Below are 15,895 nucleotides of genomic sequence, written 5' to 3' on the forward strand. Positions count from 1 at the left end.
ACAAAGTACATGTAATAGTAACAAACGTTGATTGGAATTAATATAGCATTTGAATATACAAACTATAGTGAACAATTTAACATACCAATATCTTTCATGCTGATAGTGAATGATGTCATTCATTCAATTTGAAAAGTTTCATGCCATCCTAAATTATGAGATCTATGAAGCAAGGTCCATCAAGTACGAGGATGGATATAAGTACTGGGCATACAGCTGTATTTTATTGTAAACGCATCATAAACCAATGATAAATACGTTGGAATACAATGAGAATTAAGAATTTAAAATCAATCACGGCGAAACGGAAAAGAAACCCCTCGGCATTCTCTTTTATTGGGAACGGACATTACAAGAGTGTTTGAACATGTATTTAAAAGTGCTCACAGAGGGGGCCTTGTTTTTCTTCAATGATCTGTCAAATTGATTCCATGCTATTAATGAAGACACTAGGGGGCTATGTTTAAAGCATTCTGTTTTATTCGTTGGCATAGAAGGTAAACCTCCATCTTCCTGCCTCCGTATTCTCTATGAAAAGGTAAGTTACACACAATAATAAGTGTTTCCAGCATTTAAAGAGGTAACAAAATGAATTGACAGAAATAAAACTATCCAACGTAAACATCGGTGGTTCAGTGGAGGAATGCCTGCCTGTTACGCAAGCGATAGAGTTCGATTCCCGGCCGATGCCAGTAGTTTTCAGTTTTAAAAGGACGCGTTCTCACTTTTTACGTGGGATATCTAGATTTTTAAAACCATTTACATACGTGTTGATATTGATGGCTAAAATTCCCCCTTTTTTCTATTTATAATCATGAAAACCGGTTATTTGCTAGTATCCAAAGTGTGCTTCCTGTAATATTGACGATATTCTATGTTGACGCCTCTCTTTTTTTCTTCTTTTCTACGCGGGGATAATTCCTCTCATACCAACTCAGTAGTTCAACGAATTGCTCATCAAGTTCTTACTGATTAATGTTCAGACGAACGAATAATTTCAACAGACGGTATTTTAAACGTTATTTCTGTCTCTGTTTTCGTTGCTTTGAAAATCATTTTGAAGTTTGTGACGGTGTTCGCGCCGCTCCCATTGTAATCCTTTCAGCATTTATATTTCCTATTTGCTTAAATTCTTCAAATTGAGAGCTTCTTCAACGCATCTACTAGCGAGAGGACGTCCCATATGCCAAGACCGAATTCTTCTTTCAGAGACGTCAGGCAAAATTCTGGAGCCAGATTTAGCAGCTGCTTGATCTGCTTCAAGCGGGTGCCATCTACTTTCTTGAAACTATCCTTGCTCGTATCAACGCCATGCGATCTCAGCCATTCTCCCGCTTCTTCTTCATCCCATGTGACAAGATCTACCGCTTTCTGTGGGCGGGAATTCCCCCCGTCTTCATTGCCTGTTGGTTTGTCATCTTTGATTCCTCCACTGCAGTCTACGTCATCTTCCGCTGTTCCACCCCCTTGCCTTTGAGCATGGGCTGTTGGATTGCTTGCACCTACAGGCATGATAGGAGTAAGATACAGTCGTGAAGAGTTATATAATTTTATAGGTTAGGGCATACTAGAGGAACTCATGCGGAATCCCTTTCACTCATGTGATTTAGACAAGTTTTTATTATAGATGGGGACGAAAATCAGTGTTTAAATGTTTCGTCAATCAATTAGAATATTCTTAGACCATTCTCTTTCTGCAAAGAAAGAAAGATATTTGTATATCGGATGTACATATTCATTTTCTAGTGCATTTTGTTTACAGAAACTGTATGGAAAAACACACTGCGGGTAGGACGCATACAGAAGAGTTCCAAAAGAAGGCTTACCTGTGACCTGATCAAGCAACGGCACGACCAGATCTAGTTTCTCACGTTTGCCTCTATCGCTTAGCTCAGAGACCAGATCGGGTAGGCACTGTTTCATGCGATCGTCTGAAAACATAGGGTAATACTTCTTCATTCCCATGAGGGCACCGAGCCAGTCCTCTGGTGTGAATTGATCTTGAAGCATCAGGGGAATTATGTCTTTCTTTAGGGTGAAGGCGTAAGTCGCTTCTGATAGATACACGTATAACATCAAACAAAAGAAACAGCACAGTCAAGGTAAAGTACAGGAATATCTAAGTGGGGGATCCAGATTGGGAGGGGGGACTTGGGAGGCTCAAGCTCACCCCCATCTTTTTCAAGCTTCCCACACATTTTTCTTCATTAAGAATGACTTTGAGTGAGGCACACGTAGAAAACGAATTCAAGAACCCATGAAGCCCCCTCCCCCTTCTCGAAGACCACATCCTAAATAATTCTTACAGAACCACGCCTGTTCTCTAGTAACGAACGAAAAAAGTTTATCCCTTTCCAAATAGCAAAAAGAAAAGATGAAGAAAGAGAAAGAAAAAGGAAAAGATGGCCTCTATAGGAAGTAACATGAAGAGATGATGATACTGACGACCCAAACCCCTTCCAATATTCGATGGCCTTTCTCTTCTGAAATGTATCCTCCTAGTTGGTCTGATGCCCCCTTCCGTTCCTTATTGCTCAGTCACACATTTGCGTATTTGGCTTGCGTAATGCTGCGTATTTATGGCAAGCCGTTTAACACTTATTCCTATTTCTTGATACCAAGTATTATCATTGCCTTATAACAGAAAATAATTTCTTGAAATCAAGAATTCATTTCTTGACATGAAGAAATAGGAACTAATTTTAAACGGCTTGCCATGAATACACAGCAATAGACCAGTTCACGGTTAGCACATTACTGCAATGACCCTGAATATCCACAGATCTTCAAACATGAAGAGGTCCCACTTTGTACATTTTGAAATAATCACTCCTACAGCGATGGAGGTGCTACATAAATAGCCTTTGTTTCCCCTTTTCAAAGAATACTTCCACCTGAGTATCATGGAGTGCATAAATGAATAATGATTACATAACTTTCATAAACACGTATCCAGTATTTTGTCTCCGTGTATTTCACAATTTGTTCTGCAATGACCTTTATCTGCTCATGCTCAGACTGCAACCGTGAACTGGCTTATACGCAAGCCAGATACGCAAAGGTGTCACTGAGGCATGAGTATAAAAAAGGGTGCCCCTCCATGGCTGGACCTACGCTTCGCCACTAACCGTTAAATGTGTGTTTTATTTGTTCTCACCTGTACGACAGTTTTGACTTTCTTTGAATTTATGACTCATGCAAACCAGTACGACCGAAGCTCCCTGGACTGCCTTGGCCATGGAATCCAGTATATCGCCTTCTGTTATTAAATACGAAAGACATGAAAGAGGATTATGTGTAGGCCTACAAAACGAAGAGGGAAAAGACAGACATGTGGTTTATTTAATATAAAAATGAAATAACATGTTAACATGCAGTGGCAGAGATACAATAACTTGGGTGACAATGACTTCGGAGGTAAGCGCTTTATAAGCATCGTTTTTTGTATTATTATTTTTATGCCCATCTCATGATGAAAGGAAAGAGTAAGAACACGAAATGAAGATGGTTCATCCCCCAAACCGTCCCCTTTCATATAAAGTTCTTGTTTTCTTGAATTTCACCTACCTGCATGTAATAAGTCCGCCGTACCTCCCCTTCCCTGACATCACTGCCATCATTCCTTAATTTAATGGTTATATAGACCCACGCTACAAAACTGAACTAGAAAAATAAAATAAAAAGAGGTGAATGAAAGAAAGGAGAATGAAAGAAAGTGATAGTGGTCAAATGAGAATTGATTAATGAAAAGAATAGTTCGTCAACGAGGGAGAATAAATGAAAGAAACAAACAAACAACGGTGCAAAAAGAAGAATGGATAATGATCAAATGAGGAAGATTATATGATCATTCCTACTCATTTTGTCCACATCCATCCATACGTTGTATTCAGATTCTTCCAGATGGCGCTTGACTTGCAGCATTCGCTCCTGGCTTGCATGCTGGTAGCTAATCATGATATGACCCTCCACATGACCAGGCGAATCCTCCCTCTTCACCGAACTTGGACCACGATCTCCACGTGTAGGGGTGTGACCTTTGAACTCTTCATCGATGTCAAACACGTCATTGATGACGAAGAGTGCACCCGAGCAGGCGTCCTTGACATCACAATTCTCAGTCGTTTCTCTAATCTTCTTCAGTGCTATCGATAAGAATGTAGGAAACAAAATAATCAAATATTTTTAAATAGTTGACATTAAGAATGTATGAATCATTTATTGTCGTGTAGACATAACCACTTTTCTTGAGATTACTCGTCGATGTAGACATGCGGTTGATATGGTGCCAAGTCCTCTCTTTTTATACAATACAGAGACCGCAAACAAAATGACGAACAGCTATGGAAAACAGAAGCATAACACGACAAGTAAGAAAGAGAAAGAAAGATGAGAGTGTGTGTGTTTGTGTCTTGTGGGAGATTGGGGATAGTGAGTAAACGATGACGTTTATTTATATCTTGGATTGTAGTTGTATCTTAAAAATATGTTTTAAAGCCACGCTAATTATTTTGATAGACTGATTGCCATTAAAAATATTGCCGGTAGTTTTTGCAACAACTGTGGCGAAACACCAAAATGTGAAGAAAGAAGAAGAAAAAAATCGACGTTATTTGGTTGCAGTGTAAATGCAGCCAGGTTTTCGTTTATGGCGAGGTTTATTGTTCAGTCTAGGACTGAAGTTAAGAAATCGGTTATTGTAATAAATAGAGTAGGGAGCAACTGTTGCCGTACGTAGCATTTGTCATATATTTGTTAAGATTATAAGCACCCACTTACTTTTAAGGAGTTTTGAACGCTGATGTATATTGACTTTGTTCTCTTCTTTGAAAGCCAGTTGCCATATTCCTCGGGCAGCCCAAAGCTTTTCTTCGTCGTTAGATCCTTCTTCCATCAGGATTCGCTCCAGGACGTCTATCCCACCAAGTTTTACGATGAGAAGCTTGTTGCAGTCGTTGATGGCCAGCTGGTTGAGTCCTTGGAGGACCTCGAGTGTCGAGTAACTGCCGACCCGAGACCTGCCATCTGGTTCACTCATGGCCGACTTAAGAGCCAGCAAGAGGAATTTCAGACACGGTTCATTTAGGGATATCTTATGAATTTCTGATTTGTCGACGATGAAGGAAAGCGCCAAGAAGGCATGGGCCTGAATCTCAGAGTTCTTCGATTGTGAATACTCCTGGAGGGTAACAACGAACTCTCGACACATGACTCTGTTCTCGGGTATTCTCCTACAGCAGTTGTAGATGATGTTCAGTACGTGATGGATGTGTCCGTCGCCTAGATTCGTCTGGAGATCTCGAATGACCATAGTAAGAAGACCCTTCTCGCCAAAGGCATAGGCGAACTCGTCCGAACAATCTATTAGATTGGTAATACTAACCGCCAATCCCAACAACGTCTCTGAGTCGAGGAAATAGGGGATGTTTTCATGTACAAGACTCTTCCAAACCAACGTAAATATCTCAAATATTTCATCATAAGAGACCAAGTATTTGATAATGGCAGATTTTGCGTCCCCAGTTTTCAGAGGGTAGATCTTGTCGAGAATGTTACAATCATCGATAAGGGTAAAAGCCTCTAATTTTCGACTTTCTTTGAAACTTACAAGAAATTCATCGATCCCATGGCAATAAGCTTCAACCATCGCCTTTTGCTCTTCCGTCAGGTTTTGCTGTGCGTCCATGGTGGCAGCTTCATTCAGTTTTGAGTAATAATACCCTATACCTATACATATTACACTGAACGTAGTCCACTGCCTGGACTGTTCTCTACATGATCCGTGCGCGCTCACATATTACTAGTACACCATAATATACACGTACGGAAACAGAGCCTGAAGGAAGGTGAATCGGTGGGGAGTACGCATTTCATACACGCGTATGGCGCGCCATATGCCCAATAACCCCGAAAAACATTGTTTATCGCCGATAAACAAGGTTTATCGACGAAAAACAAGGTTTATCGAGCGAAAAACCTTGTTTATCGTTAGAAACTCTGTATATCGACTGATAAACACAGTTTCCCTCGATAAACAAGGTTTATCGACGAAAAACAAGGTTTATCGAGCGAAAAACCTTGTTTATCGTTAGAAACTCTGTACATCGACTGATAAACACAGTTTCCCTCGATAAACAAGGTTTATCGACGATAAACAAGGTTTATCGAAAAACAAGGTTTATCGAAAAACACGGTTATTCGTATTTCGTCAGGAGTGGGCGCTTTTTAAAGTTGCACCCAGCTCAGAGCACTGCTCCGCACGTGCGCTTTACACCGTAGAATATACCAACACCGTAACACTTGCTCGCGCTCATGACCACGATCGACATTTTCTGAGTGGAGGTATGGCGAAGTATTCTTAATTCCAGGCTTTTTCCCCAATTTTTGAAATGTTATGTTTATATATCTCTCTCTAGCCCTCTCTCTCTTTCAAACTTTCTAGGTTTTCCCCTTCTCTTATCTCTCTCACTCTCCCCCTTTCTTTCTCTCACTCTCTCTTTCTCCTACCCTCTCAATATAACCCTTCTGTCTCTCCCTCTCTTTCTTCTAATTCTCTCTTTCCCTTTCTCTTTCCTTTTTCTTTCTCTGCACTCCCTCTCTGCCTCCTCCCCTTTTATCTATTTCCCCCGGTATGAGAAATAGGGTAGAGAGATGGTTGGAGAGAGAGGAGATATAAATGAGAGATAGAGGAGAGATAGAGCAGGGGAAAATGAGAGATAGAGCGGGGATAGATGGATGGATAATTGGATATAGATGGAGAGAGAGAGAGAGAGAGAGAGAGAGAGGAGAGATAGAGGAGAGATATTTTAAAGATAGATGGATGAAGATAGAGGAGAGGTAGAGCGGGGATAGATGGATGGTTAATGAGGATAAATAGAGGAGAGATAGAGGAGAGATCAAGCGGGTGAAAGATGGATAGAGATAGATGGAGAGAGAGAGAGAGAGAGAGAGAGGAGAGATAGAGCAGGGATAGATGGATGGAGATTTGAGAGAGAGAGAGCCCGGTCCCACTCGCCCATTGACTAAACCGGTGTAGGGGTTTCAGGAATATAGCGACTTTTCTTTTTACTTTTAAGCCATATTAGCATAATCATCTAATTAGCATTATAATTTATGTGCAATATGTAATAATGTTGCTAATCTCAATCCAGGAAGCCTGGAAACATGAATAATACGATTTTTCAAGGGTTTTCTATGAAGAGGAATTCATCTTTGGCACCAGATTTTGATTCCAAGTAATGCAATTGTCTTAAATAGCATAATTAGCATAATGAGCTAATAAGCATGTTTACAATATATGGACTTCATTGTCAATGTTTATCTATAAAGCCTAAAAATGGTGCAATGCAACATTATAAATCACTTTTGAAAGACTAATCATTAATTGGGAGTGTCGTGGTCGAGTGGTTTCAGGCGCTTGTCTTGGAGATGCGAAGGTCGAGGGTTCGAATCCCGACACGGCACTAATATCCTTTGGCAAGATATTAACCTGCACTTGCTACTCTCGACCCATGTTTTAAATGGGTACCCGGTAGGATGCGACCGTCATTGTTGGTCAAACAGTCTTTGAGCGTCATGTAACGCCTGGCTGAAATGCTCCCCAGGGAGTGGAGATTGTGCACACATTGTGTAGAAGTTTTTCAGACCTGGAAAAAATGTTAAGTAAAAGATTTTTGTTGTTGATTTGTGTTCTAGATGGGTATTGAAGTTAATTCAGCTTGGTTGCCAGCTTGGCAACCTTGGGCAACTTTTTTAATAGCCAAATTAGCACGCCGGTAATCATCTAATAAGCATATATGTGCAATGTGGAATTAGGGTAATTATACTACATCTACATGGAATATCTTCTCATGAATTAATGATTAGTCTTTAAAAAGTTATTACAGTGTTGCATCGCACCATTTTAGGCTTTATAGATAAACAATGACAATTAAGTCCATATATTGTACACATGCTTATTAGTTCATTATGCTAATTATGCTATTTAAGACAATTGCATTACTTGGAATAAAAAACTGGTGTCATAAATGAATTCCTCACCATAGAAAACCCTTGAAAACTCATATTATCCATGTTTTTAGGCTTTCTGGATTGAAATTAGCAACATTATTACATATAGCACATATGCTAATTAGATGATTATGATATTGCCTATTAAAAAGTTGCCCAAGGTTGCCAAGCTGGCAACCAAGCTGAATTTACTTCAATACCCATCTAGAACACAAATCAACAACAAAAATCTTGTACTTAACAACTTTTCCAGGTCTGAACAATTTCTACAGGACTATACATAGAGATTCGAAAATAAAACACTGAAGCGATCAACATTGAATCAATTGCTGAGCAACTACCTGCGTAACTCCCTAAAACAATCTGCCACAGGACATTCGGGATGCTTCTATCCTGAAAATCTCCAAGATTTTTTTGAAAACAAACCTCTTCCAATAATCCTCATTCAATCGTATGTTTGTAATAGTGTAGAGTATCCATAAAATGATGTTTGCTTTACCTATGATATTTTGCTCTGTTCTATAGCCTCTCACTTCGTTGTGGTTATAATTATATTCTCTTTAAATATATATTTTGTTATTTTTATGGAGCTATAATTAAATGAATTTTGATAATTTGTTAAGTATTTGCTTATGTTGGGGTATATTGTGCATTTTTCGACATGTCAAGGATACTACATCTCGATTATTTTCAATTGTAATTATCTCTTTAAATTCTGCCATACTATGAAAAGCGCACATATACGTTTTGAGGATAATGCGTTATATAAGAATATACTTACTATTATTATTACAAACTTTTTTTTTAATGGTTTATTTTCGTCCCAAAACTAAGGAACTGGGGAATAAAGGCACATATTCCAACTTTTATTTCGCTTGTCTTTTAATCCATACCATTGGGAAGTACACATCTATTTGGAAAGTAAGAGTTCAAAAAATGGAATTCATGGCAGAGAGAAAGAGGGGGTGAATATAAACGTGCGGGGATGAGGGGGGGGGGTAGAAGGGGAAGGGCCTACATCACATGGAGAGAGTGAGGGGTTGGCTGAATCAGAGGGGAAGAAAGAGAGGGAGTTAGAATGGGGGAGGACACAGCTATATATGAAGCATCCAGGGTAACATAATTGTTTTGATGATTTTTAATTAATTTGTAAGTGCGGGTCGTAGATTTAGCAAATCAGCATAAAATTGCCCCCTCCCCCCCCCCCAACAAAATTGGGATGTTAATTACCCTCATATTAATTTTTGGAATTTCTATTTACCCAGGATTTTTACAGAGCAAAGTGTCTTTGGAGAAGGATGGGACAACCAAATCGTTTGAAAAAGGTATTAGTTTTTTCTTCTAATTTCCTGACGTTTAAAATAGGTCTTTTCCTAGTTCATCTAATTAAAATGTTTGTGTTTTTGTATAAACCTTTCCCATCTTGCCTTATCTTCCTCTACGGTGTCTTTACATTATATTCACTTATTCATTCATTTAATTCTGATACCTGTACAGGGTAGCACATTTTCATCTATACTGGTGCCATGTTTAGAAACCACTAGATTTAATAACAACCATGAATATCAACTTATTACAGTCATAAAACAAACAAAACAAAAGGAAATAAGTAAAATACAAATTATTGGATATCCTCGTAATGATACTATAATTGTATTACATAGCCTAATAAAGAAAGAAGAAAGACAATTTGGGGCTAAAAATAGATCCAAGCATAAAAATTATGTCCATATCTAGAAAGATTGAATTCCTTGTTAACCCTAATAAGGCCGGGCTATTTGAAGTCTTACTACGGCCGGGGGGGGGGGGGCATTATGGCCCCCCCCCTAAGATCTCGGCCGTGAAACTGCCGATCTCCGCGAAAATCTGCACGCATGTCAAGTGAAGTGTATAGAACAATATGATAATTTCAATTTTTTCTTTTAAATCACTCATTTGCATATTTATGGTAATTTATGCAAATAACGTCATAAAATCACATTTTTACCCATAAATCATATATTATTCATATTTAAGCATTCTTTTTCACTACATATATTCATTAGACCATTTGGAACAATAATACGACAAAACAAATTGGAAGAGCCAGCTTATTCCCTATGTTATCTCTTGTTTTGATAATTTCTTATGTATTTCGTTGTTTTTTTAACTTATTTATGTTATTGTTTTTTTTTTTCTTTTTTCATTTCTTCCTACAATTCAACTATTTTGACTCCCAAAACAACACCTAAACTTTAAACAAGACCCAATAACTAATGTTTGATCTATTTTTAGGAAAAATGACATTTCCATATGTTTTGTACACAAATCACAAAAATGAGCGATTTTCGGGCTGACATGCAAAGACAAAAGGTCACGTGACCTTGTAACTATAGGTCCGATCTTTAAAAAAAAAAATTAAAGATGCGCAAGACTCTAAAGAAAAAAGTCAGCGAGCGGCGAGGCGCGATCCATATGCGTTCTCGAACAATCAGAAAAATCGTGGAGGGGGGGGGGGGGGCATAATGGCCCCCCGGCCTTATTAGGGTTAAGTAATACACGTCAGTTGATTGGCATTAATATAGCATTTGAATATACAAACTAATATATAGCAATTAAACATATAACAAAAAAATCATGCTTATAATGAATGATGTTATTCATTTAAATTGAAAACTTCATGCCATCCTACATTATGAGAACTCTGAAGCAAGGTCCATGAAATAAGAGGATGGATATGAGTACTGGGGGTGTTTCACAAAGATCCTAAGTTGAACTTATCTCTAAGTTTGACTTAACAATTATGGAAAGCCGTGAGCATCATTGAAAATATTTTGTAAATTTATTTTACGAGGCATAAAATGTTGACTCCAATCATTCATTTTTTCTATTATCAAGGAGATTTCATGTTCTTGCTGTGGAATTTATAGAAAGTCTAAAATAATTGATTTTTCGCTTCTGAATATATTTTATCTTAAGGCTAGAAATTGCTCCCCATAATTGTTTAGCCTAACTTAGAGTTGAGTTCGATTTAAGATCTTTGTGAAACATCCCCTGGACATACAGCTCAATCTTAATGTGAACGCATCATAAACCAATGGCGTGATTCATACAGGAGAAATACGTTGGAATATATCAAAATTCAATCACGAGAAGGAATAGAAACCTCTCGGCATTCTCTTTTATTGGGAACGGACATTACTGAAGTGTTACCAGGTGCATGGACATGTTTTTTAAAATGATCTGTCCAATTGATTCCTTGCTATTATTGAATACACGAGGGGGTTATGTTTAAAACCCCTTTGGTAGAGAATGTGAACCTTCATCTTCCTTCCTCCGTATTCTCTCTCTCTCTCTTTCTCTTGTTTTACGTGGGGATATCACCTCTCATACCATCCCAGTAGATAAATAAAAATGCCTATCAAATTAGCCCTTATTAATGTTCAGAAAAATGCATCAATTTATCAGAGGTTCTGTTAAACGTTATTCTGTCCCTGTTTTCGTTGCTTTAAAATTATTTTTGAGAATTTTAATGGTGAAGGCGGTGCTCATTTCCTTGCCCCGCCACTCTCATTGTAATCCTTTAGGCATTAACATCTCCTATTTGCATCTATTAATGAATGGTGCATGACTGATTCTTCAAATTGAGAGATTCTCCAACGCATCTACTAGCGAGAGGACGTCCCGCAAGCTAAGACCCAATTCGTCTTTCAGAGACGTCAAGCAAAATTCTGGAGCCAGGTTTAGTAGTTTCTTGATCTGCTTCAGGCGGATGCCTTCCACTTTCTTGAAGATGTCCTTGCTCATATCAATACCATGCGATCTCAGCCATTCTCCTACATCTTCATCCCCCGGGACCAAATCTACCACTTTCTGCGAGTGGGAATTCCCCTCGTCTTCATTGGCTGTTGGTTTGTCATGCTTGATTCCTCCACTGCAGTCTACGTCGTTTTCCGGTGGTCCATGAGTTGTTAGATTGCTTGCACCTAGACGGTCGTGAAGAGTTATAGAGTTTTTATATGTAAGGGTTTACCAGAGAAACTCATGCAAAATCCCTTTCACTTATGTGATTTAGGCTCGTTTTTATTATGTAGATGGGGAACGAAAATCATTGTTTAAACGTTTTATTGATATTAGAAAAGACTGTTTAGATTCTTAGACCATTCTCTTTCTGTGAAGAAATACAAATACCTACAAAGTAGATGTGAATTTTTCTAATCAGAAATTACAGAAATTGTATAAAAAACACTTCTGTTACGACAAATACAGAAGAGTTCTCAAAGATGGCTTTACCTGTGACTTTATCAAGCAACGGCAAAGCCAGATCTACTTTCTCACGTTTGCCTCTATCGCTTAGCTCAGAGACCAGATCGGGTAGGCACTGTTTCATGCGATCGTCTGAAAACATAGGGTAATACTTCTTCATTCCCATGAGGGCACCGAGCCAGTCCTCTGGTGTGAATTGATCCTGTAGCATCAGGGGAATTATGTCTTTCTTTAGGGTGTAGGCGTAAGTCGCTTCTGATAGATATACGTATAACATCAAACAAATGAAATATCACAGTCAAGGTAAAATACAGGATTCAGATTGGGAGGGGGAACTTGGAAGGCTCAAGCTCACCCTCTCCCCATCTTTTGCAAGCTTCATACAAAGAGTATCCCTTTCCGACTGGCAAAAAGAAAAGATAACGAAAGAGAGACAGCAAAAAGAAGGGGTGGCCACTATAGGAAGTAACATAAAGAGATGATGTTACGGACGACCAAAACCCCTTTCCAACATTCGATGGCCTTTCCCTTCTGAAATGTATTCTCCTAGTTGGACCGGTGCCCCTTTCCGCCCCTAACATGAATGCCCCTCCATGGCCGGACCTCACTACGCCACTAACCGCAATAATTTGTTTTTAATTGTTTCTCACCTGTGCGGCAGTGTTGACTCTCTTTGAATTTACGACTCATGCAAACCAGTACGACCGAAGCTCTCTGGACTGCCTTGGCCATGGAATCCAGTATGTCACCTTCTGTTATGAAATACCAAAGACATGAAAGAGGAATGGATGTAGGCATACAGAACGATTAGGAAAAGACAGACGTGTGGTTTCTTTAATATAAAAATGAAATAACTAACTGGTTGAGAAACAATGACCCACATGTCCATCTAATGATGAAACCGGCTCCAATGAACCCCCCGCCCCCCCCCTTTATAAAGTTCTTGTTATCTTGAAATTTCCCCACCTACAAGTGAATACTCCGCGGTACTTCCCTTTTCATTAAATCACTGCCATCATTAATGGTGAGACCCACGCTACTAACCAGAAAAATTATTGAAAGGAAGAAACAACGGTGGAAAAAGAAGAATGGATAGTGTTCAAAGGAGGAAACGTATGATAATTCCTACTCATTTTGTCCACATCCATCCATACGTTGTATCCAGATTCTTCCAGATAGCTCTTGACTCGCAGCATCTGCTCCTGGCTTGCATGCTGGTAGCTAATCATGATATGACCCTGCACATGACCAGACGATATCTCACTCTTCACCGTGTGACCTTTGAACTCGTCATCGATGTCGAACACTTCATTGATGACGAAGAGTGCGCCCGAGCAGGCTTCCTTCACATCAGAATCTTTAGTCGTTTCCTTGATCTTCTTCAGCGCTATCGATTATAATGTAGGAAAAAACACAGCAATCGTTTCATAGTTGACATTAAGAATGTATGAATCATTTTACACCAATGTCGTGTAGACATATCCACTTTTCTTGAAATTGCTCGTCGATGTAGACTTGCGGTTGATAGTAGAGGTAGAGGTAGAGGTAGACTTCAAACAAAAGGACAAAAAGCTAAGGGAAACAGAAGCATAAAACGAGAAGTAAGAAAGAGAAAGAGAAATGAGAGCGTGTTTGTGTGTATAAGATAGGGGACAGTGAGTGAACAATGATGTCCATTTATATCTTGGATGTCCATTTATATCTTGGATTGCTCGTTTTATCTTAAAAATGTGTTTTAAGGCCACGCTAATTATTTTGACAGACTGATTGAGATAAAAATGAAGAAAAACATTTAAACCATAATTATATAGGTTCTGTCCCCTGACATAAACATTCATAACTTTTGCCCCGGGCGCACTATTTCGTCAAAGGTTTAAAGTTCTGGTTAGGAATTCATTTCGGCTTTTAGACGGGATACCCATCCCAAACACCATTTTGAAAAAGCGTCGATTTTTTTTTTGGGGGGGACTAGCATTTACATCACTGGAAAAACCAATAAAAAAGCCGGTGAAGTTTAATCGTAGCGAGTATTAGGTGAGTAATGCTCATGATCATGCGCCACTTATCGGTGCCCTGCATGCCCTTAAGAACGGTAGCGAGGAGAGTCATGCGAGGCAATCCAATTGCAAAGCTTATATACGGTTACTCAGCATTATATCATTTCATTTTGCCTTTTTGGCACTCTTTTATAACAGTAATTTGAACCCCCCCCCCCATGGCTACGCCGCTGCCCTTAGTCATTCTATTTAAGAAACACAAAAACAAAAGAAAAATGCAAAAGAAATGAAGGTAGGAGAACCTAAATCTTTCAAAAAGAATGCCCTTTTCAAGCACTTATTTGAATCTTCTGAAAACGAATTCAAACACAATAAAGGGTTTTAAGTAGGAGTCAGAGTCTATCTTGTAGTAGAGAGAGATTCTAGTAAGTCCATGATTTAACATTATTTAGTTTGAGTAGGTGGGACCGGGTCTGATCTTTCCAACAGGAAACCTAAATTACCGGCTTAACATCCGCTTCATCAAAGGTTAAGGGGTTACAAGTTCATACATAGAGATTGGAAATGAAAACATTGATGCGATCAACGTTGACGAAATTGCTAAGCAACTTTCTGTGTAATTGCCTAATTTCTTAAAAACACACCTCTTACAGTAATCTTAATTCAATTTTATATATTTGTAATAGTATAGAGTATCCATGAAATGATGTTTTGCCTTGCCTTATCATATTTTGTTTTTTTTTGTAGCCTCTCACTTCGTTGTCGTCATATATTCTCTTTAAGTTTTCGTATTGTTATTTTCAAGGAGCTATAATTAAATGAAATTTGATAATTTTTTAGTTATTTGCTTATTTTGTAATACATTGTGCATTTTCCCACTTATGTGTAGTATACTACATCTTAACTTTTTGTTATTGTAATTATCTCTTTAAATTATGCCATACTACGTAAAGCGCATGGAGACTTTTCAAGAATAGTGCGTTTTTATAAGAATCTACTGATTACTATTTAAAAGTATTTTTAAAATGGTGTTCCGAAACTGAGGAAATGGGGAATATAGGCACATATTCCAACTTATATTTCGCTCGTCTTTTAATCCAAGATATTGGAAAGTACACATGTATTACAAAAGTAAGATTAACAACAACAAAAGTCAATGTGAAATAGTTTAAGATACGTGGGGAAATACAAAAGAAAGAGGGGAGAGAGAGAGATGGGAATGTAGGAAAAAGCAAAGTCAAAGGCAGTAAAAATATTTAAAAAAGAGAGAGAAAGAGATGTTGGGGTGAATCTTTATATCGCAGAAGAGGGAAAAATATGCTTATTACACTCATCAAGGTTGTGTAAATGAGCAATGAATGGAGTGCAGCATAGGGAAAGAGATTTGAATTAGAGGGGAAAAGGGGGAAGGGTTAGAAAGTGGGAGACATGACACACAGAGAGAGGAAGGGGGTAGCTAAATAAGATAGGGAGAGGGAGTTATAAAAAGTAAAAGACAAAGAGAGAATGAGAGGGTGGCTGAATAAGAGGGGAATAAAGAGAGGAAGTTAGAATGGGGCAGACAGCTATATAGGACAAGAGGGGATATATCAAAGTTAAAGAAGAGAGAGAGAGAGAGAGAATACGTAGGGTCCTGAAGTTAA

General features: G+C 38.5%; 2 protein-coding genes across 2 annotated transcripts; both read right to left on the reverse strand.

Annotated features, from left to right (window-relative positions):
* Nucleotides 1-200: 200 nt before the first annotated feature.
* On the reverse strand, nucleotides 201-2,024 carry LOC115929035. Its single transcript, XM_030997099.1, has 2 exons — nucleotides 1,827-2,024; nucleotides 201-1,502 (listed from the first exon to the last, which is right to left on the reverse strand). The coding sequence occupies exons 1-2, from the start codon at nucleotides 2,008-2,010 to the stop codon at nucleotides 1,135-1,137; spliced, it is 552 nt and encodes a 183-aa protein (XP_030852959.1). The 5' UTR covers nucleotides 2,011-2,024; the 3' UTR covers nucleotides 201-1,134.
* Nucleotides 2,025-3,143: 1,119 nt separating this feature from the next.
* LOC115929289 lies at nucleotides 3,144-5,746 on the reverse strand. The gene is made up of 3 exons (XM_030997999.1): nucleotides 4,780-5,746; nucleotides 3,858-4,145; nucleotides 3,144-3,259 (listed from the first exon to the last, which is right to left on the reverse strand). Exons 1-3 carry the CDS (start codon nucleotides 5,684-5,686, stop codon nucleotides 3,144-3,146), a joined length of 1,311 nt encoding a protein of 436 aa, XP_030853859.1. The 5' UTR covers nucleotides 5,687-5,746.
* Nucleotides 5,747-15,895: the final 10,149 nt, after the last annotated feature.

This window comes from Strongylocentrotus purpuratus, unplaced genomic scaffold, assembly GCF_000002235.5.
Source record: "Strongylocentrotus purpuratus isolate Spur 01 unplaced genomic scaffold, Spur_5.0 spur5_scaffold_4, whole genome shotgun sequence".
NCBI classification, from domain to species: Eukaryota; Metazoa; Echinodermata; class Echinoidea; order Camarodonta; family Strongylocentrotidae; genus Strongylocentrotus; species Strongylocentrotus purpuratus.

Excerpts from the sequence above, each read along its gene's own strand:
- LOC115929289 (XM_030997999.1), bottom strand. The coding sequence starts at position 5,686 with ATGGACGCACAGCAAAACCTGACGGAAGAGCAAAAGGCGATGGTTGAA. Across the intron at positions 4,146-4,779 it reads GCGTTCAAAACTCCTTAAAA|CACTGAAGAAGATTAGAGAA; the intron begins GTAAGTGGGTGC and ends TCTTATCGATAG. Across the intron at positions 3,260-3,857 it reads GATGGATGTGGACAAAATGA|AAGGCGATATACTGGATTCC; the intron begins GTAGGAATGATC and ends ATTTAATAACAG.
- LOC115929035 (XM_030997099.1), bottom strand. The coding sequence starts at position 2,010 with ATGCTTCAAGATCAATTCACACCAGAGGACTGGCTCGGTGCCCTCATG. Across the intron at positions 1,503-1,826 it reads GTTGCTTGATCAGGTCACAG|GTGCAAGCAATCCAACAGCC; the intron begins GTAAGCCTTCTT and ends TCATGCCTGTAG.